This window comes from Odontesthes bonariensis, chromosome 8 (assembly GCF_027942865.1).
Source record: "Odontesthes bonariensis isolate fOdoBon6 chromosome 8, fOdoBon6.hap1, whole genome shotgun sequence".
Lineage (NCBI taxonomy): Eukaryota > Metazoa > Chordata > Actinopteri > Atheriniformes > Atherinopsidae > Odontesthes > Odontesthes bonariensis.
Genome location: NC_134513.1, coordinates 6945640 through 6972866, shown reverse-complemented (window position 1 = coordinate 6972866; position 27227 = coordinate 6945640). Strand labels below are relative to the sequence as shown.

Genomic DNA, 27227 nt, shown 5'->3' with positions numbered 1-27227 from the left:
GATAAAATACAGACCACCTCCTCATAACAGTGGGAGTGATCAGTGTCCTCTAGAGAACCTAGTGAGATATCTTCGTTGGTTGTGGAAGCTTCTGGCATCTGCACAGTGTTCCGGTACTACAGCTAATTCTGTTACAGGAGGCATAAACAGTTCTGTTCTTATCTTAAACACAGACCCAGGACGTCGGCCGCTAACGTCATCGTTGTGTAACATTTTGGATGCAAGAGACAAAAGCAAGGCAGGAGAGAGGAGCCAGGGAGGGTGTGTAGGATGTGTTGGGAGAACAGAACACAGTGATACATCACTGATGAATATTTTAAACAGTCCCCTATTATATGAAGGAGAAGAAAAATGAGGACACTTTTTGGCATACTACAGCTGTGGCAGAAGAATCTCAAGGCGCTCAGGACATGAGGACACACTGACTCACTTCCAAGGAAGGGAAAAGTGGGGATTTTTCACATTTGTAGATGAGCTTGTGCAACATATAAGAGTGTAAAACCGCATTTTTATTTCATGCAAGACATAATCATTCTTTTCTCTCCATATTTAGCCTTACAGTTTATTAAATTAGAATCTTTCACGGCATCACTTTCTAACCATTCATTGTTATTTATGACAAAGTAACAAAAGAAGTCCAAACACGAATGCAGTGAGCAGCTCTGATTCTCTGCTGTTCGCAGGTTCAAACTGCTGGAGAATATTTACAAGGCTTCAGAGTGCAGATACATGTGACATGTAGTGACACGTATTGTCAGTCACTGGATAGCTTTGATTTCCTCCTCCTGTTTGATTTCCTCAGTTGAATGACAGTGATGACTTGACATAGGCTGGCAGTACACCAGAGCTGTCTGGCAACCGTGTCGCCTGTCAGTCAACGTGTCTTTATGGTGGCTTATTCAGCTTTCAGACAGGTTTACCTATTTGTCTTTGCCTGTAAGCAAGATGACACAAAAACTAACCAAACTACATTTTATTTGGAACTTGGTGCAGAGGTGTTGAATGGTCAACTAGTCAAATTTAAAATGTAGCTCAATATTTTTTTTTCTAACGACAAGAAATTGACCTGAGTGTAGAAGCTCCCTCTTTGAGTGTCATTCTTGTATTAAATAGACCAAAGCTTAACATGATGTGGACTTATAAGCGTTGTTGTAGAACAAGTGAGCCAACAGGTCTGTTCACTTGCCTTAATATGGAGCTTATAAAATAAATTTTTGGATATCAGAACTAAAAGGGGAATCTGTAATACTGGAGGAAAATGAGCAACTACAGCTTTGAAAAATGTGTCAAATTAGACACTAAGGCCATAGGGAGATCAGAAATGTCAAATTGCTTTAATAATTTTTTATCTATGCCTGAAGTGTCAAACACGCACCCGTTTTTTTTTTTTTTTTTTTTTTGCACCGTATATATCAGTGTTCCTGAGTGAAAAGGTTAAAGTTGTGGAGGTCCTGAGTTGCTGGTATGATTCAGTGATCCATTGAACTGTCAAGTATTAAAAGTTAGATTTTCTGTTTAGTGCTGATTAGAGTTGATTCAACAAAAAAATGAAACGATATATCTAACAAGCATGAGCTTGGCTATACAAATACATGTTTATCTGCATCATTAAAATATACAAAATGTGTGAATATGCAAATGGTCCTTTTTTAAATGTTAATCTTCTGGACACGAGCTGACTCCCGTTTCTCTTTTGATTAGGAAAAGTCATTATGCTGATGGGATTGATTTTTGGTTTGCATTTTCTGGAGAGTTAAATGGTCTCAATAGGTTTAAGTCAAGTGAAAAGATTGAAGAAAAATGGCACAATAATTCCACAAATTTACTCTTGTCTTGGAGACGATTTCGCAGAAATCCACTAACCACACAAAAAATCTACAAACCAGCAACAGTACATTTAGGATTTTAATTTACAGTTTTCCAGATAAAATTCTTTGATAAACAAAGGGACAGTTTTTTTTTTTTTTTTGGCTATAAAAAGCTATTTAGAAACCAGTGACTAGACTTGGAGACAATAGTGGTTGTGTGCTTACATTTTTAGGCATCAAATACAGACACATTTAGCTCAGAGTGAAGAGAATACTCACAAAGTCACTGACTGATTAACAAGAATCACTTCATCAATAGTTTCAACCACATTACTACGCACTGAGCCATTTATGAGCTATACTTCCAGAAATATGCAGAAAAGAGAGAATTAAGTTTAGAGGCCATTTTACAGAGAGGTTCCATCATTAAGCAGGTGGCAGACGACAAGGCTACCTCACTAACTTACATTAGAAAATAGCTCCCCAAGTATTAAAAAATAAAATATCACAGGACAGATAAACACACTGGCCAGCAATACCCTGATAGTGATGCTGATGAAGAGTCTGATGAAGACATTCCTGCCCATTAACACCATTAACTTGATGAACTGAAGGCAGCGCCAACCAGAGGCTGCATCCACCTGTGAGCTCGTAATGTGGAGTTCATCAGAGCCAAAGGGTTGACAGCAGATTTATGTTTTCAGGGAAGATTCTGCGTCTTATAATGACGGCCCTAAAAGTAAACTGGCCTCTGTGCTGAGAGAGACACCCAGAGATAGAGTGCTACTACCACAAGAGCACAACAGACAGACAGAGAAAAGGTGTTTGGCAGTGCAGAATCATATGTAAAAGATTCATCATAATATACAGTATACAAGTGAACATGAGACCTGGGTCATCACGGAACTCACTGATGTCAGTTTGGCAAAATTCAAATAAAATCAATTTAGAAGATTCCCAATTGAGAGCAAATCTTTTTTTCTTTTCATATACCTTGATATACTAAATGTTTATCTTTAGTTTTCTGCAAAATTCCATGTGTCTGAACTGTAATAAATAATGTATCGGTTTGATCCTTGTTCTGACCCAAGTAAGAAAACAGATTTACAGTACAATACACTTGTGGATGTATGCACTGTGAAAACACTTCATTGGTTCTCCTTAAAAGCTCAAGGAATGAGACTGCAAAAGATTTCGCTAAGCTCTCGTCATGCCAGTCAACCTTTCAAACTATTCACAATACACGCAGAACATAATAAAATCTAAAATAATCTAAAATCTAAAAATAATTTTAAACAGGGCCAAACAAAATATGCTTCTTATTTCTAGCCAGCCACCACCAATGGCGTGAGCTGACGAGCAGATTTTCACAGCTACGCTCGCAAGCAAACTAGGATGCCGTCAGTGGCACATTTAATGTGTCCTACTGATTCTAAAAGTACGACTAGCTCATCACTAATTGTGAGATGGGTGTGGCGAGCTGGAGAGCAACGCAGGATTTTAAATTTCAAACGCGTCATGTTTTTGTTGGAACAAGTCATCCAACTGAAACAGTCATTTAAGGCCTTTGTTCATACCTCTAAATATGGCTCATAATGGTGTCCCATAAAGTACTGCCCATGTACGTGGCAGAAGGGAAATGAGACTCAGGAGTATTTCCTCATCATAGCAGACATCATTCCTAAGTCTTTCGTTAAAAAAAAACCCCATAGTCCTCATAAAGGAGCAGGGTAGGTGGTGGGTGGAGGAGGTGGGCCTTTGTGTAACAGGAGATTGAGACCAGCATATATTGCGTCAGTAATATGAGAACACTTTGGCCACTTCCTGGTTGAGTTTAGGTAATAACATTACGAGGATCGGGTTAAACAACACACATGGTTAGAGCTAGAATTAGTTATTTTTACAATGTGACTGCCCTCACCAAAAATACCCACCAACAATAAAGAGGTTTGTTTACGATCTGACGGAAAAAGGCTATTTGAGTTAGGAGTAGCACTCTGTTTTATGGTTCACAAATGAATAACCTGCAAATACATAACAAAAATAGAACAGCTGCTTTGGATTTACTATGAACTTTGCAGTTATTATTCCTAACAAATATACAGTTCCTTGCATATTTACAATCCTACAGTTTACAAGTATTTACAGTCTTTATTCTGCAATCCTGACACAAAGTTAATAATATGGTTTCATTATAAATTAAAATCATTACCTTGTTTAAAAAAAAAAGTTACACTTTACCAGTAATCATGTCTATACCAATGTAACAATGAAATGTGGGTACAATTTTATCATCGCATTTAGTAAACTGTACAAAATTAGTGAACAGACATTGTTTTAAGCACTGACCTAGTATATGTGAGCACTTACAGAGCCATAAAATAAAGTGCTACTCCATAAAAAGACAAAACGATCTCTCAACTGTGTGAAAGCTCAATGAAACTCTTGTTGAAACCATTGTTCATGCCTCAAGAGCTACAGATAACTATAATCTGTCTTCTCGACCTGAAACAAAGTACGCAGCTCAGTTCCTTGTGATTATAAGTTGAACCAATGGATTTGTTGTTTACAGCGCATTCATCATAAGAGCACCGAAGAAAGTGTACGGTACATATATATATATACAGCCCAAAGTGTAAGGCGTTACATGATACAACGGTGTAGTTTAGATACTTCTTATGTCAGTCCAGTTCATCCCGAGTCCATCCCTTTCAGTTATCTTTCTTTACTTTCCACTCATCCATATTCACTTTAATTTGTAGTGTTTCATTCAGCTTCATTCAACTCCAATTCATCTTCAATTAGTCCAAATAAAAACCTTCTGACTTCCACTCGTAGTTCGTGTTTGTAGTTCTGAGACCAGCCCAGTTATGTCTGAGTCGACTGGATATTTTTGAATATACAGTGTGTAACTGTCTACATCTGAATTTTCTGATGCAAACTCTGGTCTGTGTTTTGTTTCACAAACTGTCAAAGCCGCTGAGATACCTTGCTGTGTATTAATTATTGTAAGCCTTGTTCCTATTTGTTCAACGTTATCCTCTTCTTACTGTACATTTGCAGCTTATTTAGTCTGTAAACGCAGTTAAGTACTTCTATGGGCAGTGTGAGCCTACGTGTTTAGCTGGATGCTGTATCTGAGTTGTTATACAAAATGCAAACTAATTCATTATCTAAGTCCTCTAAATTTAACTTTTTAAGACACAATTTTAAGGTGATGGGCTTTGATTATTTATCCCTTGAGTTATTTGGTACAAGGTTCCCTCATACATAAATATGATTCATGATGGCCAAATACATTTATTCTCACAAACTGTTGACAAACTACATTACTGTTTCAGTACAATCTTTGTACAGTATAAATATTGATTCTTTTTCCCTTTAAGTATCGAGTATTTCTAAGGAACCAGGAATGAGGCGGATTAAGAGGCCATCACAACTACCCAAAGATTGTTAGGAATACAAAGCCTGTAAATCTTAGGTTTCAGGCAGGCTCGGTAAAAATATGTATCGTCCCTGTTTATGTAGCACCCCAGGCCGTGAGTGAAAAGATTCAGCTTTTCCTTAGCTGTCCTGGAAAATAAGTGTTATAGAGTTGTTGTCAAATTTCAAATTTAGTAAGACTCTTGGCTAAGCTTTACTATTTTTTTGTGGTGTCCAATTTATTATTACCTAAAAATGTGAGTGGACTAGGTAAGGCAAATCTCTCTTAGCCACATCTGAGAAATGCTAGCCACAGGCAGATTAGTGAAGTCTCCTTCCCTGATGAGGAATGTCACTTTAGCAGTTAGAGCCAGCAGGTGTGTAGTTACTCAGCTCCCTGCGGATAGTGCTGAAAGGTGACAGCTCCAGCTCGGTGGTGCACTCGTGTTCGTTATCGTCGCTGGCCGTCGCTGAGGAGGGAGCGTGGTTACAGCAGCAGCAACAGCAGCAGTCCAGGAAGGCCCTGCCCAGCGGGCGACACAGGAGCAGCAGCAGCGCTGGCGTCACGGCGGCCCGACAGAACAGCAGCAGCTGGGAGAGGAGATGCAGGACAGACATGGTGTGCTCGGGAACACCTGCTGCCATGTATGCAGAAACTATGTTGCAGATGTTCTCAGGCACTACACAGGCACCATAGACGATCGCCAGCGCTACCACAGTGCAGTTCATCTGGCTCTCGAGCCGGATCTGCTTCTTATTGCTGCGCACGCTGGCCTGTTCTGCACGCCGGATCTTGCGCGCCGTCACCAGTGAGCACCCAATGGTGAAGAGGGTTGGGAGACAAAAATAGCAGCCAAAGCACCACCAGAGCCGAGCACCCTCGTAGGTCAGGCCCAGCACATAGAGCATGTCGGGGAGTGAGGTGGATATCCTGATGATACAACGTTCAACTGGAGGCTCATCCGGGAGTCCCGTGTCCTCTACCACGAGCTGTCGAATGAGGAGCTCTGGGAGGGCCAGGAGGAGGGCACCAATCCAGATGACTGCTAGCTTGGCAGTTGTAGATGTGCAGTTCTCTATCATCTCGTAATACATCTGGACGTTGGTTGCAGCACGGAAGCGGTCGATGCACAGAGCACACAGGGTGAATGTGGTCACACCCAGGGAGGCCACCTGTGCAAACAGAAACAGAGATGTTCTTACAACACTAAAATTAACTTAATTTTACACACTGACTTTTAATGTATTGTTCAGCCATTACTCCTAGTGGCTTGCATAGGCTTTATTGAACTAAATCATGTTGCCCAAATGAGCACTGTAGTTAGTGCTTGTGCTAACAAATTCTACAATAATTTCAACAGCCAGGTGGGCTGATGTGTGGGCAATTCTAAACTGTGACACTTTTCTGACTTATAGTCAGAGCTGTTAGGCTGTCACAAAAAAAAGAGACTAAATTATCTCTCATATACGTGTTTCAAAAAGTGTTTCATTTCTTCATAATAGAGAGAATGGCTGTCGGTAGCGTAAGATTCCTCCATCTCACAGCAGGTCACACGCTAATGGCATTGGCCTTAAGGTACACCTGGCACTGCTGCAATTACAAGCAACAGAGGAGCAAAGGAGAGCTCCAAGCTCCTAATAGCACTTTGTAGTATCTGTGTGTGTGCGTGTGCGCACGTGTGTGTGTCTGTGTGAGAGAGAAAGAAAGAAAATTAAAGCAGGAAATCACAAATGCACTCATCTAACAAAGAGAACATTTTTAGAATGTAGTAAGTAAATTTAATTCACATTCATGTTATGAAGAACCAAATTGTCAGAGAACTCTCAAATTTCATCATCATCTGTTGGATTAACAGGCATTTTGGTAGAGTGGGTCCCCTGCAAAATGTTCCTGCTGGAGTCTGTGTGCATCTCTTTTCTTATGTGAACCGTCTCTTTCTGGCACCACATCCACTGACTCGTGACTTACCTTTCTAATCTTTTCTCCCTCTGTCACTTATCTTCTTTTTTTCATCTTCTACTCTTCTCACCCTCTGTTCCCCTTTATAGACCCCTCCCTCCATCCCTTGCTTCATATAAAATTCAATTACAACAGCCAGCTCCCCAGATGGCCCCAGTGAGCCACAGTTTTAGTGCTGTAAACACATACTTCCTGGACAGATATAGATGCACACAGTGCAAGATGTTCTGTGTATGTGGGCCTCACACACACACGCACACACACACACATGCTAACCCTGACACACATGGAGGTCTTAACCAGCCTAATGAAGGGGAACCATACGGTACTATGAGGGGTAATTGGGGAAGAAAAATGACCCACAGGATCGAGCATATGTGATCAAAGTGACTTCTGGACAAGAAAGGTTTATTACTTGTTATCATGCCACCACATTTTAACTGTGATTATAGTCAATCGTTTATTCGGGGCAGCACAATAATATGTAATAATAATAATCGCAGTCTGTGACGTGCATCAACCGAGAGTCATTTCCTGGAAAACTGTCTAAAAAGGCTGAGGACTCGAGGGGCATATGTTAGATCAGGCCAGTTAAACTGACCCATAGGAACAAAGTGGGCTTCATGGGGAGCGGGGGCAGCCTCCTTAACTTCTAGTTTTTCCTGGAAACATTTAGGATTTGATGGCAACTTAAAGATGCTAAATATCCCTTAAAGCATTATAAAAGTCAAAGATGTATTTGTTTTTCCTTATTTATTGCCTCTTTAAATACACGTGGCTCAGTGTATAAGCAAATTTTGATGAAGAAGATTCCTAACCTAAACCATTTTCAAATTAAAACTATCTTCTTTAAAAGTTTTTTTTTTTTTTCATTGCTTGTAGTATTGGCGCTCTAAGAGCTAAAACATACCAGCCCAATATGCCTCTGCCATCCAGATGACAAGCACGTCATTACAACAATATGAAGAGATAGCATTACAGTGTATTCTAAAAGCCGTGTATCTGATGATCATGACACTCTGGAGAAAATCAGGCCCAATTACAGGTTTTAGGGGGGGTGTTTCTATCTCATCAATCTCATCTCCTATTGTCTGTGAGTTGTTACTGTCAGTTTCACAACTAGAAAATATGAGCTGTGCCCATTTTTCCGAGTTAAAAATTGTTCCCATTGTTGCAGTACCAAGCTGGAGGTTATACAATGCTGATCAAACATTTTCACATTCCACTCAGGAACCAGATGTTAGTGGGTGTTGAAAAGAAAAAAGCTTTAGTTAAAGTGATGGTTCGGAGTAGATTCACCCTAGGGTCATTTGAACCGTGATATCCAGCCAAGTAGCCCACCCGAAGTTTTTCCGATCTTGGCTGAACATCAGCTGAGTTACTGAGTTATCCCGAATAGCTTAGTACAAGCGCTAATGGAACCTGGCAGTATCTCCAAAATTACCACACTAAAATCACATGCCATGACACCAAACTTCTACAGTAGTACAAATATGACCTGTACTCACAAAACGATGCATTTGGAAGTTTGTACATAGTCCAGGAGTTTATTATTATTAACATAAAAAACCATGTAGAATATAGCATATACTTTGTTGTCTACAGTAGTAGATCAACCCTCATCTTACTTTGAAGCTCCCAGATAAAGGAAGTGACGTCGACGCAGCTTTAGCAGCAGAAAAGCTATTAGGCTTGTGTTGATAATAATAAACTCCTGGACTATGTACAAACTTCCAAATGCATCGTTTTGTGAGTACAGACCATATTTGTACTACTGTAGAAGTTTGGTGTCATGGCATGTGATTTTAGTGTGGTAATTTTGGAGATACTGCCAGGTTCCATTAGCGCTTGTACTAAGCTATTCGGGATAACTCAGTAACTCGGCTGATGTTCAGCCAATATCGGAAAAACTTCGGGTGGGCAACTTGGCTGGATGTCACGGTTCAAATGACCCTAGGGTGAATCTACTCCGAACCATCACTTTAAGCGAACCAGAAGTGCCAAAGCATGATAAAAGGTGGTTAAATTCTCTAAATGCATATAAAGGCTTCCTTTATCTCCTTAAACATAGGAAACACTGGATCATGTTTTATAAAAGCTAAGACCACCATCCTGCCCCATGTTTCCTTGGGGCTGAAACATTTTTTTGTACAGCTGTAACAACTGTGATAAATGGAGATAAGGATGATGATGGGAGAGTGTGAGCAACCAGTGACAGCATATTTCTCTATCCTTTTTCTTCATCTCTTTCCTTTCTTTAATTGTGATTATATATTCAACCATACCCTCAGTGTCTACACGAGGGATGGAGTGACCACGCTGATTCTTCAGCATGATTCCAAATGTTTGGTAGTTCCTCACATGAAAGCTTTTCACTGTTTGAGTCCATGTCTTTGTTGGTGTTCACTGCTTATTTTGCTCCTGGTAGATCTTCCAGCATTGAAAAAGACGATATGGGGAAAGGAAAAAAGAACTTGACTTGTTATTTAGCAGGATTTTCAAAAGCCTCTGCTCATTTCTACTTTTAGCAAATACAAACCTACAAAAAACCCACACCTGCCACTTCCAGCTGGACTAATCTCCCTGCATTCTGTGATTCACATATCCATTTACATGGGACTCACTGGGTCTGCTGCCTGCTCTTTCACTACAGCCCACTGCAGTAAACATGTTGCTGCATTTTGTGGCATAGAAAGCAGTTTTTTAATGCAGAATGAGGGGGTTTTATGCAACATATAGATCCAAAAAAATCACAATAATTTAGAAAAAAAATGCTGGTTGACGGTCCCTAACTCTTTATTCATTTTCTATGACTGACTCATAACCATCTGGTACAGATGCACAGGTGCTTGCACATGGTGAATATTTCATGACATGAACAACAGGGCTTTAAAGGCTGACACGGAGGCCTGGGAAACCAAGCTTTGATCAGCGTGTCGAGGTGGAGAGCAAGGGCAGTATGAACAAGTATAGCTTTGTACTGGAGGGGAGATGAGGGAGCAAGATAGTCAAAGAGTCATAGCCGGTGAGTGGGTGAAGCTGTATGTTTGTGGAGGGGGCATATGCAAATGAGGGAGTGACAAAAGAGAAGAAAGTAAATGCTAAGTCAATGAAAGAAATAACACTTGACACTGTTGGTGTCACTGTCATTGTAGTCTTGGCCTTGTCATGTTCGCTTCACCTGCAAGCAAGAAAACAGGGCTGATCGTGGCTTATTACGAACAATGAATGAATGAAAACTGTATTTCCATTTTACGCTTTAGAGTTAAAATCAGTATTTTTCACAACAAGTAACATAAAATCTTTTGAAATTTAACTCATCATAAATGATTTAACCTAACAAAACTTGAAAAATCATAGATGGAGAAATCCAAAATTTGGAAAGAGATTTTTGAATCAGAACGCACAATAATCTATCAGAGAGACCAAACCAGTAACATTTTTAACTTACTTTAAATACATGTTGCTAGTACTTGTACTCTCAGCACTTTTACTTGTTATGGAGTATCTAACTTGCTGTACTGGTTCTCAAGTAGAGTAACAGATCGAAATATTTATTTAACCATTGCAAATGATACTGAAAATCCAAATTAAACAAGTTAGACAAGGCAGACAAATTTAGAGAAGTTTAGGATTTTGGGAAACATGTTGATTTATTTTCTTGCTGAAATTCGAATCAGAGGATTGAAAGCTCTCATGAATGTTCCATGATGAAAAGTTAATGCCACTAGCTGGTTAGCTAATCTTAGCATAAAGAGTGGAAATGTGGGCTTCTTCAAACTATTACCAAATCCTTATACTGGAACTGCCTCCTAACTCTCAGACTTAGGTGATAATTATTAAACTTTTTATGGATAGCTTCCTAATGGCCCTGTCACACTGTTGCGTATGAGAGAAGCGTATGAGTTGCCTATGAAAATTAATAATATCATTTTCATACGCACGAAAACTCCTTGAAAATAAAGAATGACTAGCGTATGAGTAGCATATGAACTGCGCATGCCCAGCGTACGTTTCAACGTATATATAGCAGCAGCCTTTTCCACATTGCTCCATTATTGCAGTGGACGATGCGCTATCAACATCTCTCGAGACATTCATCTCGATCATGCCTCCCAAGAAGCAATCGTAGTTTGCCCGGGCCCTGGGCCGAGGAAAAGGCAAAAAAACACAAGAATCATTCTCACCCAAACCTGCTGAAATGCCTGATGCACCTGCGGCTGATGAGTTACATGCTTCTGAGCGATCAAGATCCCCAACTCCTCCTCCTGACCGCTCCCGTGAATCCTCGGTTGCCTCAGATATGTCAGACGGGCGGAGGCTATAAATATGCTAGCTGTACGGTACACCTTCATGCCAATGTATGGCAACTTATGTCCAGCGTTCTCGACCTATCAGTAACGTACCTATATCGTACCTCTAGCGTATTCAGCGTATGCCAAGCGTATGCTTAGCGTATTAACCATACGCACAAAAGTTTTGAGCATCTTCAAAAATTTATTTCTGCCTCAGCATATGCCAACGTATGCCAGCGTGCTTGAAACGTATACAACCTATGCCTAACGTTCCCCTAGTGTATGTCAGCGTATACCAGCGTATGAGTGATAATTTTCATACGCTGGCATACGCTAGTGCCATACGCAACAGTGTGACAGGGCCATAAACTGTCGAAATCTGTGTTTTCTCTAATGTCCTAGGAGAGCAAATCTAGGTTTTTCTTAAAATTTGGAAAATGTTTCATTGTACAGCTTTGCGTACCATCATTATTCTTTTAACCTTCCTTACTTGCTGAGTAAAATTTCGAAACCACTTCTCATGAATGCAGACTTCTCAAGCTAGGGTTTCAAGAGCCTTCAAAGAGAAAGAAAGAAAAGCATCGCAGGTAAGAAAGACCTTTTCCCCAGGTGCTGTTTTTAATAATGATTGATTAAAGATTCTGAGTGCTGGTGGCATAAAGCGTTATCATTAATTGCGACTTAACGAGGACTGGTGGAGCATATGCGGCCAGTGTGTTACTGTAGCCACTGTCAGGGGTAAAGGGTGTTATCATCTGATAAATGGGCTAATGTAGAGACACAACAAAGCACAACCACGGCTGCATTCATACGATGGTCTTAAAGTAATGAGGCAGGGCAGAAAGGGCTATTTGGCCTGCGGTACTTATTGTAGGCTGTGTGTGTGACCCAGTACAGGCTCCAGCAGACCATCCCTCTAACCAGAGAGGCTCTGCCTCTGACAGCAACCATCCATCAGCAGGGCTGCATCTCCGGGAGAGATGGAGAAGTGATGAGGGTTTGAACCTAAGCCCATTTGAGCGAGTGCGTGTTTGTTTCTCCACATGTCCGCATTTATGCAGAATTATAGAAATTTCTGTTGGAAAGTGTGTTCAGTACATAATGTATGTGGTGGGTCTAATTGCGTTGTTTTGCATTTGGGAGAAAAGACAGACATTCTGGAAAGGTTGCTAAACCGTCACAGAACTGTAAGAACATTTGGGCATGTGGTACACATGCTCTCTGAATCCTTCTCTGTAATGATGGGAAAATAAAACTGCTCGTTTCGTTGGTTCTTTTTCATGTGTAAAGATTTATTGATGGAAACTGCATCCTATTTCAACTCTGAAGATTAAATGATTTCAGTGCATAGACCCTTGGCTAAAATATAATGTGCCATAAAGCAAGCTTTTGCTGCAGCTCTGACACTTGGGTGGGTTCACAGCCAGCATAGCAACAAGTAAACATCGTCTGCACTTCACGTAAACGGCTGAAGAACCACTGGATGCCCTGCTCAGATCGAAAGCAGCAGCTGTTGCTTGCGAGTCAAACACTAATACAACATGTCCTTTATGATGCACCATGAAGTGTAACGTCTGGGAATCATTTTAAATAAGAAGGAAGGAACATTGTACAAAAATCTGTAGACCATCATTAAAGCATGTTGGTAGCACAACAGATCTGAGGTAGGAAGTCTACCCACAATTAAAATCATAATAACCTGCTGAATTTTGAAAATGTATTTGTAACAAATGACAGAGCCGCCCACATTCATTAGACAAGATACTTGGTTAGCGTAAACCATTAGATTTTCTAAAATATATCAATTCAATCACTCTATTACCCTAAGAGCCACATCAATTTCTGGAAGTAGTTTCCACTCGTGTGGATGGTGCATATATGTGTATCTGTGGGTTTATAGTAGACAGGCAAAATCCAACATTGTGCACAAAAAGATTACTTTTTGCATAAAACGCTATGGGGCAGTTGCTTCCTGCCCCCTTCTTATAGAATCTAATGGATTTTTTTTTTTTTTTTTTGCATTCTGTGCTATGGAACGACGGAAACATTCTCAGTACACATTCAATTTATGGTTGAATCCATCCACTCCATCAAGTTGACTGATTCATCTTGCAAACTCTTTGAATAAGTTGGTCTCTGGTAATTGCTTGGGGAAAATCAAACCCACTCCCGCAGAAATCGATGACAATGGAAGCAGTGCTGGTGTGGCAATTTTGTCTTATTTCAAGCAGTTCGACCAAATCTCGTCACCTCAGAGGGTGGGAGGTCTCGGTTGCTGTGGTGATTGCTCAGCTGTGAAACGATTCAAGTCGAGAATCCTTCCTCTGAAGATTTGTTTGAATGCTTTGAACCCTATGAGTAGGTTGACCTTGGGATGACATTGTTTTTTTCTTAAAAAAACTACTGTTTTAAAGTGTGAAAATGAACCTCCAAGCTTTACTTTCTATTTTGTTAGAAACTCCTCCTGTAAATTTAGCTTTCATAGTATTTTAGAAGGAAATCAATACTACTATTGTATGTGTACATGCACAAAGATCAATAGACCTGGCACACACAAGTACTATTAGCACTTTTGTCTTTTTCATACAGAATTAAAAGCACCAAAACTCTATTTTATTGTTTTTGTCTCAGCCCTCTGCAGGGCGTCTGGGGCTGTTTCTTCAAGGCAATACATTTCTCGTCTGTGGCAGAACTTCCCCTGGATGTAAATAAATAAAAATAAACAAATAAATAACACATTCTGCTCTCAACTACAAACGCTGCTGAAGGAGACCAGTTCCGAGTCATTGATTCTCGCCTGAGTTTAGAGGCCAAAATTCTGCTCAAATCTGTGAAGGCTGGCAACATGCTGACCTGTTCCATGTCGATCTAAAACTGATGTGCTGTTTTTATTTCACCAGCAAACCCACTTCATAATGGTAATCATCCAATGAATATTTCATATTTACATGGACAATGATCAGTTTGGCTAATTGCACCCAACAGCAACCCAAATCTTTACTGCAAGCTGTTATGTGATCTTGTTTCATCACATACAAACACAATATCTACACATCTACGGACAAAAAACTAACTGAATGGACTTACCATCATGCATAATGTAGAGCTGCTAATTACATATCCTGAATAATTTACATAACTAACCATTATTCACGTGCCTTGCAGATAGACTGAGAATGATGGGGCACAAGCTCTATAGTAGTACTTTTGTGCATTTACTGTCTACACTCTGTGTGCTCTATACGGAGTACATGCATTCGAAACTTCAAGAAAATTGTTCCTGTATGTGCCCTCATTGTCTGTGAGTGTGTCTTCTCCCTCAGGCTTGTTTTTAATCACAGATAGCTGATGCAACGAGAAGGAGGGGTTGGGGGGGGGGGAGAACAGCCGCGGGCAGTGATCAGTAGAGGCAAGGCCATCCCACCCATCTGGAAGATCAGCATACTCTACTGACTCTGCCAGTGTGTGCATGTCTACATAAGAGATAGTTAGCTAGATTGTATGACAAAAAAGATATGTAGACATGGTAACTGAGGCAGATATAGATTCAATGTGAGAGAAGTGACCTATTTTCATGGACTGCCAAGATAGAGTTAAATGGTGGGTATCTGTGGAAATATCCAGAAAGGGTCAGTATTAATAATCTGATTGACTGAAAAGTTATTGTTCTGGAACGTAGGAGGATTTGAGAGGAACTCCATCTGGGCTCTCCTGATTCTGTGAAATAGCCTCGCATTCCTAGACATTACACAGGCACACGGAGCAACCCAAGTTGTGATCCTGATTTAGTTTCTTTTGAGTGTGTGTTCGTGCATGTACAGTATGTGAGTGATGGAATAGCGAATATGTCAAGCTGATATATGTCCCGCCATTACCACCAATTTCAGCACTATACATGGGTTTACCTCTGGCCCTCTGTGGCTCCATGTAGCCCCGTCCTGTCTCTCTTCTTTCTGTCTTTATTGCCTTCCACCAATCTATTGTTCTCTCACTTCCCTCAGCCTGTTTTCTGCTCTCCCTCAATAGTCTGTTTCTCTCTCTGCCTGCCGAAGCCCACTGTACCACATCGGAGACAGCCTACAGTTTCTGACTGCTGGGTATTGTACAGCTCACACAGTGGACTTCAGATGTATGCGTCACAAACTAGCGAAGCAAATTGGCTGTATAGATTTTTAAGAACTGGTCTAAAAAGTGAGAAGTAAGCTTAAACCACCTGTGAACACCATTTTAGCCTCAATCTATAAAGTTTAATAACACTTAAAAATGTGGAATTGATATTTTGGTTTCTGGAACACAATTTTAATTAAATAAGTAGTACAAAGCCTGTACTGATCACACAGTATTAATGGTGTCTTCAGAGATACACAGGTTATCCCTCTCATGTGAATTAATGCATCACAATACCACAACAGATGCTGGCTTTTGAACCTTGTAGTGAACACAGCCTCGCTGGTCTTGTCCTCCCAGGCCCACAGCATTATAGTATCCATAATTACGAAGAATCTCAATTTGTTAATGAAAAATTTCTAGTTCAGGTAAAGAGAAGGTGGCAGCAATCCTGGATCTTGTTTATGTTTTTGTGTGTTCGAGCTTGTGTTCCTGAGCCCATGCAGTGGTTTACACAAGAAAATCATGTCTCAATTTCCAATGCCAAAAAATATGTTTTTTGCAATTTCAGACTAATTAATATGCATATTTTAAGAAATTTAGTTGAATTATTTGCCCACACATTGTTTTGCAGAACGATTAACCCTTTCCCATCTTCCCACAGAATAAAGTTCCGGAAGCTGTGGAAAAAAATCAGGTGTAAAATATCTGGATGCAAGAAAAAAGGCTGAAAGCAACTAGTGAATGGCTGAAACTTTATGGCCTTTAGGCGCCACTGTAAAATAAAACATTTAGCATTAACTTGTGTATATTTTTTCCAGTTTTTTGTTTTGTTTTGTTTAACCCCATCCCAAGTATTAATAATTCAAAATGAGCATATGGCTTATTTTCAAAAAACCCGATGGTCTTTGTACCATGTAATCAAACACAGGACTTGAATTAAATGCAGTTCATTGATTTCAATTTTTATTTATGTTTTGTCATGTCTAAACCTTCCTGGAAATTACATTTCCACAAAACAAAATGATTTATGGAAAACACAATCAAAAATTGGATTTTGCATCATGTCATCCAAATGATGTCAAACTAATGTCTTCCTCCACTGTCATATTAGAAATATATATTGTGGCATTTGTACTATCAATCAATGCAGACCATAATGTCCAACTATACAGAACATGCTACACAGTGATAGTGTTATTGGAATTGGAATAACACTAATTGGAATGCATCAGCATGGTGTTTGCAGCTTTCTGTCCCAGGATGATAACTGTCCATTAGCTGCAGATCAGGTTAAAAAAAGAGATGTGTGAACACAGCTAACAGGATTGGTCATTAGACTGTTTCATAGATCTAATTGCAATATTATGGATGACAAACCTCATGAGCAGCCGAAAGAACTGTGAATGCATGTTATAAAATCTATATGGTTAAGATATAGATATTTTGGAAGCAATAAGGGTTGCAACTAACACTAACTAACTCAGTAGTCATTATCATAGTCATTATAATCTAACAAACAAATGCATTTTATGCTTTGAAATAATGCTCTAATGTAACAGATGCATACATTTGCTACTTCTGTTAAATCTTTGGAAAAGCACTTCATCAAACAATGATACATAAGCCTATTTTTGTTTTTTGGGGGGTAATGAGACAAAGACCTTTTCAAAATAACTACTTCTACAGCATACAGTATTTATTTTTATTTTTTAAGAACTATAACAAATTAATCATTTTCATCTGTAGAATATAGTGTTTTACAAACACTATATTTTTCATTTTAGCCTAGTTTTATCCTTATAAACGGTCAGGTGCAAAACTCCAACTCTTTCCCAGTTTTAGTTTTGTCAAAGTTTTGCTGCTCAGTGCCAAAGGGGATATTCTATAGTAACAGCAGCATAGAGGGGAAGCGTATCTGAAATGATGTCGACATCACCCACAATCTTATATTGTGGGTTTATTTTCTGCGTTTGCTAACATCTCACACTAGAAAATTGTTTTCTCTTCGAGGTTTGGACAATTCTACACTCCACTGAATGCTGAATAAGGATTACTGGAGGCAACACCACAGGAGACTCTTCTCTCAGTGGACACCAATACATTATCTATACACCCTTCTGATTTTACATGCACATCTGAAGTGTTTGTGCTGCATATGCATGCATGTCCAACTGAGTGTGTGTGTGTTTTTTTTATTCCAAATGTTAATATCCCCTTTGACTCGGTTTGGGTTAAATGAAGAATGAAGTCACCCCATAGTGGTTGTGTGTGTGTGTATGTGTGTGTGTGTGTGTGTGTGTGTCTGCTTTTTTTGACTGAATGTTCCACAGGGAAAGAGTTAGCCTCAGGCTGCATTACTCATGGCCTGTGTTGACACATGCAAGCGCACACACTCTGATAAACAGAGACGGGATCCTGCGCACATGCCCTGATAGAGTCGTCTTCATGTGAAAAAAATAAACACATGGAGACAAACGCGCACCACTTCATCACAAACACCTACTCTGTCTCAAAAATAGCCATTTGGTCCATACAGTGCAAGTGTGCTAGTTATGTTATTGAATAATATCCTGCAGTCCTTGGATAGCTCATATGCAGTAACACAGGGAGGGTGTCTGTCTCTCTCTGATCCCACAATAATTAAAGCATGTGCACTCACAAGTGTTTGCAGCATATCCTACTGTGCAACAGAGCAGCATGTTATTAATACTGTATACAGTGTATGTGCCCAATGACGAGGATTATTCCAAATATAATCTTTGCTTACTGGTGTGCAATGATGGTCTGCTGCAAATAAATCATTTTAGGAGAATGTCTGAAGAACTATGCCTTTATAAATGTCCCATCAAGAAGCAAAATATCCACACAAGCTATATTTTAGTTACAGGCGAACATGAGCTGACCGGTAGGTTTTGACACATACACAAAAATTAGGTTTACCTGTTCATCAAGGATGCCAGACTTATTTTGGACTTTGGGATTCCAAAAATGAATCATGTCACACTTTACATGAAAAATAACCAGTTTGCCATCTGGAAATGCTGACACCAGAGAAGTACGCTCTGCCAAAAATGATTATCCGAGTTTGTACTTGAGTTTCAATTAAAAAAGATGTCCTGAAAGTTGCCATGTGGTGTGTGTGTGCATGTGTGTGTGTGTGTGTGTGATTTAAAGTGCTGGTCTCGTCACCTGTTTTGGCTTGCTGCCTGGTTATACAAACCTGAGAGAGCTAGGCTCCCTCTGCCTGTCTTCTCTGGCTTTCTTTTCTTTCACAACATATTCCTCCCTCATATGTCATATTGTAACTCCGTACCTCCTTGAAACTGCTGTAACAATAGCTTCTCAAAACAAGATTAAGATGGAAGCTTTTGTTTCACAAAAAAGAGTGTCAGTAGGAACATTTGACTACTGCAGTAGCTAAACGCACAAAGGAAAGATATAAGCATGCTGCAGCATCTCTTATATTCTGGAGAAGGAGACTGCTCGCTTGCAAACAGAGGCTATCTGTGCACAGTTTTTTCATCAGGTGTGTATACTGAAAGCAACAGGAGAAACTACAGTATTATATATTGTACAAAAAGGAAGATAAGATGGCAAGCTGTTGAATTTCCTGGTGTATGCTTGTGTGTCTTAATGCCTTGAGGGCAAGTTGAAACTGATTTGCAGCAGGTTTTACAAGTGACAAACTGTGTTATTAGCAAGGTGACATCTTATAGTTGAGCCAGAGTACTCGCAGGCCTATCAGGGCTCAACTCAGACTTGTTTCAAATGTTCTTGTATGCATGCAACACTGATGTGTAACCGAGTGGTCTTATATGGCTGAAAATCCAACAGATGTTGTGTCTCAAAAATTCAGAGGTGTAATCACAATCAAACAAGGTGGATAACAGACACATATTGGGCCTTGTTACACGGCACTGCTTCAGTACATCCTAAGAATAACATGAAGTAACTGTTTCTGAGACCTTGGCAGTAGAATGACAAAAATAGGAGAAAGGAGGAGCAGAATTACCTCCACATAGGGCACCACTTTGCAGGTGAATTCTCCCAGCAGCCAGGACTTTGTCAGCTCATGGAAAACCACCATGGGCAGGCAGAAGAAGATGAGCACAAAATCCCAGACAGCTAAATTGGCAAGCAGAGAGTTAGAGATGCTCTTCATGTAGTAGTTTTGGCACACGATGCACAGGATGGCAATGTTGCCCGCTATCCCCACTAGGAAAATGATGCCGGAGACGCACGTGATCGCGTAAGCGCCGAAAGTCTCACTTGTCACCGGGTAAAAGGGGTTCTTGATCTCGCCTCCAAAATCCTGCGAGCTGGGAGGGGTGATCGGCGTGGCGTCCCACGGGTTCTCCTCTTTGAAAGTGAAAAACTCGGTCCTCCTGGTAAAAAGGTCAAAGGGCAGGTCGGTGGAGGTGAGGGCCAACGGTTTGGGGATGGGTTCCCATGGCGACGCCTGAGGTTGAGCCATAACTGGGCTTTTGTTCTGCAAGTTTCTCCCCCTCTTCCAGGCCTTTCTCTGCTCGTCCTTTGTGCCTCTTATGTGCTTGTCGCCCTCCTCTTGTCCCCCTCCTCCGTCCATTGAAGAGGGCTTAGCCACATTGTAGTGTCCACCTGCTGGCGTCCCCGTACTACTAAGACCGCCATTCAACTTTATCCTCTTGTTATGGTGGCGCGTCGCGTCCCAGTGTGAGACGCCACCGGGATCCTCCACGGGTGTCACAGTCCTATTGAAGTCGCGTTTGTTATGTCCGACGCGCCTCATTTCTCCAGCAATTACCCTCTTCCAAGGGTGAGTGGAGTTAAGGGTCCCTTCGATGATCGGCCGTTGAGCCTGCAGCTCCGCCGAAGACGCACCTGTGGCGTAACCCAGCGAGAGCCCGCGGTCCCGGGCTTTGTTTTGGTGACTTTCCCGGAGCGACCCGTGGAAAGTCCTGGCGGAGTGCGCGCTACTGTTTCTGTCCTCTTTACTGCGAACTTCCACATAATTTTTTAGGGATAACAACACATGCGCGTGGGCGAGTAACACAAACGTCCTAAGCGGCAAAATCTGCATGATCCAGGAATTGCTGAGCGCGGTTTTAGTGCTCACGAGTGCATCCTCATACCTCTATGGCAGCTGGGAGAGCCATTCAGTCAACACCCATGATAGAAACAACACAGAGGATAGCTTCGGGTTTCACGAAACAAGCTACATTTGTGACGTGTGCCTTGCAAACTTGCAAGTATTATCCCAGTGCGTCGTTGTGCACTATGCCGCTAAAATGTGCTCCAAGACGTCTCTTCTTCTCAGTCACTCCCGTTTGCAAAGTCTTAACATTACCATGCAGGACAGCAGATCAGTGTCCACATTCACAGAGAAAGAAGCAAAATGATAGAGAGATGTATTTCTAAGCAGGCAATCGATCTGCGCTGCATCCAGTTTCCAGCAGATCTTCGGTAGTTCACTGGGTTGGGTCGGCAGAAGCGCCAATGCGGTGCTCCGGAGTAGAAAGCAGGGAGAGTGAAAGAGGGGTAGTGGACAGCGGGTACTTCTCTCTGTATCTTGTTTCTTCCTCTTCTGCGTCCGACGTCTCTCCTCCTTCGCTTTCTGCTCGAGTAGGACCGTGCACTGGAAGAAAATGGACTCCCCTGGCGGCTAACCCCGATCTGTCATTCCTCATCCATCATGGAGCATCCAGCAGCCCCGGAGCAGACTACGGCTGTAGCCCCCCCGGCGTACAAACCTGCCACGCCCGATAGGACGTGCTGATAAATACATTTCCCAGTTTTTCTGTCATTTTTACGCACAGGCGGCGCTGTCATATCTATTGACTAATATTGAAGCAGATGCCGTCAAATACAATTTGTTTAAAAGCATTAAACATATAAATAAATAAAAAGGCGTGTAGAAGAGAGATATAAACTTGTTTGAACAGAAAGCCAACTTCACAAGAAAGCACTTCACCGAAGATATGATTGAAAAACTACACTGCCGAGATGCACTTATTTCTAAGGCACAGGCATTTAAAAAAAAAAAAAAGAATTTGTGTACAGTTTTACATTTTACAAATATATAACCTGAGATTATGTTTGAAAACGGCATGAGCTCAGAAAGTTTAGTTTTTAAGTCATCGCACTCTTCGTTCAACTTCAGTCTTCCCATCCTCTATATGCCAGGCTGTAAGCACAACCTTTTCTAAAAGTGCCTTTCATTTGTTGTCTCAACTGACTTTTGATATGATAGATATTCTCAAACAGTATTGCAGCCCTATACATAATAAGCCACATGAATAAAGCCAAAGTAGGTTAATTATCCAGTTATAGGCATCTGCCAATATGTGGAGGAGGCAACAAATGAATGGATTTGTTTGGAGCAGAAAAAAAAGGGAAAGCATGAGGAACTTTGACAAGAATGGAATGTAATGTCAGATTCAGAGAACATCGGGACATCTGTGGCTCAGGTGGTTGTTGGCTTATCCAAAGGTTGACAGTTTGATCCCTGGTTGGGCTCCCAGTTGCAGGTGAGCACCTTGGATGGCAGCTCCACTGCCAATGTTTTGATTACCACTATGGTAGATTAAAACTATGTAAGTGCTTATAATTTACCATCTTCAAGTCAGTCATGTAAGGTGTTTCTGGTATGCACTGGTTACTATATACCAAAAGTGGTCCACGGAAGGGGGGACGAGTGAATGTCTGTTATGTGTCTCAAACTGACTGATGTACATGAGAAGCAAAGACTGGCCTGTGTGGTCTAATCTAACAGAAGAGGCGACTTTAATGTTATGGCTGATTGGTGAAGACTAAGCTTTCCCCCTGCGTGGTAATACTATCCCAGATGATTCTTCAGTAATTAAATTTGTTTTAAAAAGATTAGATTACAGTGAGTATGAGTGAAGAGCGGCAAGCAAGCATCCAGATAAAATCTCTGGGTAAACGGACAGGTAAAAGTAATGGTTAGAGTATTGAGGGATATGTGGCCACTGTGATTAAATACACACATTCAAACCCACAACCGATGCCCAGTGTTTGGTCAATAATTCAACAGACACTCAGGACTAAATTAAGTGAGCTTCTTATGTCTCAAGGACTTTAAGTACTTTAAATGGACTCACTGCTGGAGGCTCAGGCTGCATACAGCCCTGTGGGGAAAAGGGAACACACTTCTTCGATTTCCATGCACAACATGAATGTGCACAGACACATCTGAGGATCCAACAAAAGGGGACATTTGGAGATTTTAGAAATGGGACTACAGTTTTATTTGTGCACCACTTACACAAACACGTGGTTCTAAAGACTTATGCATACATATCCTTTTTGCTTCTGTGTATTCGTGTCTTCCAGGAGCATGAGTCAATAGTGAGAAACAGAGCAGGAGGAGAGTGTATTGGCAGAAAGGACGGACATCTAGCTGGTGACCTTCTACATCAAATAGGTGAATGGAGCCAAGTCTAGCCAGGGGAGCACACACACACATGCACACACATGCACACCGGGCCAAGGTTCACTATGGGGGAGAATACCGATGATAACTTGAGCTGCTCGTGCCAATATCTGTGTCTGACCTTGATTTGACTGTAAAAAGTTTCACTTGTATGTAGCAACATTTACATTCACAGTGAACTGGTTATTTTGGATGCAAGGGTCGGTCAAGTATCTTTAGAAGATACGAACAACTGGGAGGCAGTTTGCTCACTGGCATGCTGTAGTTTTTGCATTTGAACTTTTCCTTTTAAAACGTCCAACAAGTCATCCATGGTTATTCAAGTGAATAGAAGAGTTGGATTTTTTTTTTATCTTTGTCTCTTAAATATGTGCAAATCCTTGCAAAGTTAATTCCATTGTAAAGTGTTCAGCAAATGCAAGGCTTCAGAAGTGAAGCACTTCACTTTGAGTTGTGCACGTGACCTTGAATGCCACCACTTCAACTCATGGAACCATTTTAATCAGCTGGAAGGCATGAGGCAACACTTCACATGTAATTATCATGTCTATTGTGTATGTGGTCCACAGAGACACTCGAGTTGGTGCGTGTGGGTGGAGATAAGAGAAGAGCTTCTCTCATAGATGTACTCATGCATGGAAAAGCTCAATGGTTGAAATGCAGAGGGACATTAAAGGGCACACGCCATGTGTGTAAACACATGAGGCAAAATAAAGGAGTAAGTGCACAACGGGATACCCACACAGACACGTTAAAGTGCCTTGAGTTTAGTAGGGCATGAAGTTGGCAAGTCAGGGTCATGAAGATTTCATGGATTTTTACTGTGTGCTGCGTGCAGAATAAATTATACACATGCACTCCCATCCATACACATGGTTATCTGTGCGGTCATTTCCTGGCAAAATGCCCTTTCCCCTAACCATAGATGGATAGATACTTTATTGATCCCGAAGGAAATTCAAGCATCCAGTAGCAAGACATAATAAAGCAATAAAAATGTTTATACAATTATAAAACACTTTAAAAACAAGTATAATAATTAAAAAAATAATTTAAAAAACCTGCGATGGACTGGCGGCCTGTCCAGGGTGTACCCTGCCTCTCGCCCATTGACTGCTGGGATAGGCTCCAGCCCCCCCGCGACCCGACCGACGGATTCAGCGGTATAGATAATGGATGGATGGATGGATGGATGGAATTTAAAAAACAGTTTCAAAATATAAAGTGATCAGTGAAATACTGATGTGCCATCACTTAGAGCTGTTGTACATCCTGATGGCCAGAGGAACAAAAGTTTTTTGGGAGCAGGATTGATTCAGCAGTCTGCCACTGAACACACTCCTCTGCCTGATGGAGGTGTTGTGCAGAGGGTGGTGGGCGTTGTCACCAGAGAGTCCAGCTCTGTGCCCACCACTGAGCCAGCTCTCCTCACCAGTCTGTCCAGTCGGGCAGAGTCCCTCTTCTTGCTGCTACCTCCTCAGCAAACCACAGTGTAGAAGAGGACGCTGGCCACCACAGACTGGTAGAACAGCTGCAGCAGTTTTTTGCAGATGTTGAAGGACCCCAGCCTTCTCAGGAAGTACAGGCGGCTCTGTCCTTTCCTGTGTACAGAGTCTGTGTTTGCTGACCAGTCCAACCTGTCATCCAGCTGCAGCCCCAGATATTTATACGTCCTGGCCACCTCCACATCGACCCCCTCGATGGACACAGGTTGGAGCTGTGGTTTCTTCCTTCTGAAGTCCACCACCATCTCCTTGGTCTTGGAGGTGTTCAGCTGTAGACGGTTGGACCTGCACCACCCCACAAATCCTCCACCAGGCTCCTGTACTCCCCCTCCCGTCCATCCTTGATACAGCCAACACAGTGTCATCTGAGTATTTCTGCATGTGGCAGAGCCCAGAGTTGTACTGGAAGTCAGATGTGTACAAGGTGAAGAGGACGGGAGAGAGCACACATCACAGCTGTCTAATGCGGGAGAGAGCACACATCACAGCTGCCTAATGCTAACCCTATCCCTGCTTCTAATTCTAACCAAAATGTTTCGCTCTCCAAAATTTTACTCGCTCCAGCTGCCACTGGGTTACTTCTGAGTCATTTCACCCAGTTAGGCAAAACGAAACAAACAAACATCCCAAGTCTGACTTTTGAAATTAGTAACACAGACACCACCGTCACTGCCTCATACTTGTTATTTTTAGTATGATTTTCACCTTATTGTCTGTTTAAGCAAAGAAATCACCCGTCCCACTTCTTTCTGTTCTTCCTCTGAAGTATTTTCCACAACGAAGCAACCAACTCTGCTTCCTGTTAACACATGAATGCCCACTGTACACAAAAGGTCCTATAATATGCATACTCTGGCTCGTTTGGCTGAATTGTCTCTGACAGAGCTCCAAATCTCTGCTGGGTGAGGGTAGTTTTTGTCTTAAAATGCCAAATTGTACTTAAACCATATCAGATTGGATGTACTCTTAAACTCAAAATTCTATTAGAGTTGGACTAGTACACACACTCACACACATACACACAAAAAAACCAACAAGAGAGGAGTTATAGTTTGTGCCACAGAGGCAATCAGTGACTCATATGTTTTTTACTGCACAAAGACACAGTGTGAAGCCAGAAGAACACTGAGACTTCAGGTAATTGCAGACGTATTCACTTCACATTGATTGCAGTGCTGAATGTTCCAGAAGGTAAAACACATAGCTGTCTGAATTATGTAAACTCTCCCTCCCTGTGATTTTGTCTGTTATTTTTCCCAAATTAATTATTGGTAGGTTGAAATTTTTTCGGGAAATTTGATCTGTAGCTGCAATTTTTCAACTCTATGCCAGTATGATATTGTCTTCATAAAGTTCTGACTCCCAGAGAGCAGAGAGACACTTTTGGAAACTGCAGCCAGGAAAGAGTCACAGTCGTTATTTAGTATTTGAGATACCAGAGGTATAACTGAGGACTATAGATCTATGCTTCTGCACTATTTACATTCATTCAGTATGCAGTTGGGCTTATAAGGCTTTTGTCTCGCTGCATCCAGTTTAATGCAGTGGGCTGTTGTTCTGAGAGCTTTTCACTGTAATCATTGTAATAGCTTCAGCTTTATTCCATTATGGTGAATAACATTAAATGACCACTGTGTCAGCACAACCTCAAGAGACTCTTAAGTAATGATGTCTGCAAGGTTATACTCTTTATAAACTCACCACATACCAATTAGTAGTCCAATGGTGCCATCTGGTGGTGGTTAGCAAAACAACAGAAATACAGACGTCAAACAAATACTACATTTTGAACATGTTGTCTGTAATATTTTACTATTATTTTCTCAAATAATTTGCAAAGATGTATTTTTGAATTCACTAAAATTCCACTTAGCCTACAGTACATTCTTGTTTGATGGTCCTTGGTTTTAAACAAGTTCATGGCGCATTTTCTCTGTCTTTGTCCTTCTTCTTGGGTTTCTTTTTTCCCCGCTTACTTACTGTCTTTGCCCTTTCATATTTAATTTTGTGTGCTGTGCATATGTCTCTCGACTTTATCTCATCTAAACTTCTTACTTAGCTAACTCACTGCTTATTTTCTCTTATCTTCTCCTTCTCTTTTTCTCCCAGACATGCACTGTCTCAAAGCCAGGAGCCGACAAATTACTGTGGTACATTATCAGTTTAATGAATTCATCGTAATGTATTTTTTTCTTTTATCTTGCATCACACCTTTGTGATTAGTCTTGAGTTCTTCCTCCATCTCCTGTGGCTCAGAACATTATTATTCATACGCTTGGTGGGAAGTGGATCTTATTAAATATTCATATTATTCTTGAAAAATGAGATGGAAAGTAGAGAAAAAAAAAAGTGTCTTTGAATGATCCTACATGAAACTCAAGAACCACAAGCTTTATCCACATCAACCCATTCACATGCAAACATTTAAACACACAGTGACACAACAGCACAGCAGAAAAAGCAAAATTATCCTCACAGCAGGGTTTGATTGTTTACAGAGATTTCAACATTAGCTAAAGACCCTGTTATATAATTGCAGATCCTTACAAAGATATAATTACAGTAAATCATCTCGTCTCACTGCTACAGATCTTTATTTCTCACCCTTCTCACCCATATTGAAACAACACATCTCAGCTCAGGCTGTTTTAGGGGTAAAGAGGGGAACTTTACAGCTTTTCATTCCACCTCCCT

General features: G+C 41.0%; 1 protein-coding gene and 1 long non-coding RNA gene across 2 annotated transcripts in view; one reads left to right on the top strand and one right to left on the bottom strand.

Moving 5' to 3' along the window:
• The window catches only part of LOC142385756 (uncharacterized), a 79576-nt gene that overhangs the window by 20506 nt on the left and 31843 nt on the right, over positions 1–27227 (top strand). The window lies entirely within an intron of this gene.
• On the bottom strand, positions 1888–21345 carry gpr37b (G protein-coupled receptor 37b). Its single transcript, XM_075471478.1, has 2 exons — positions 19609–21345; positions 1888–6404 (listed from the first exon to the last, which is right to left on the bottom strand). The coding sequence occupies exons 1-2, from the start codon at positions 20653–20655 to the stop codon at positions 5589–5591; spliced, it is 1863 nt and encodes a 620-aa protein (XP_075327593.1). The 5' UTR covers positions 20656–21345; the 3' UTR covers positions 1888–5588.

Excerpts from the sequence above, each read along its gene's own strand:
- gpr37b (XM_075471478.1), bottom strand. The coding sequence starts at position 20,655 with ATGCAGATTTTGCCGCTTAGGACGTTTGTGTTACTCGCCCACGCGCAT. Across the intron at positions 6,405-19,608 it reads AAGTGGTGCCCTATGTGGAG|GTGGCCTCCCTGGGTGTGAC; the intron begins GTAATTCTGCTC and ends CTGTTTGCACAG.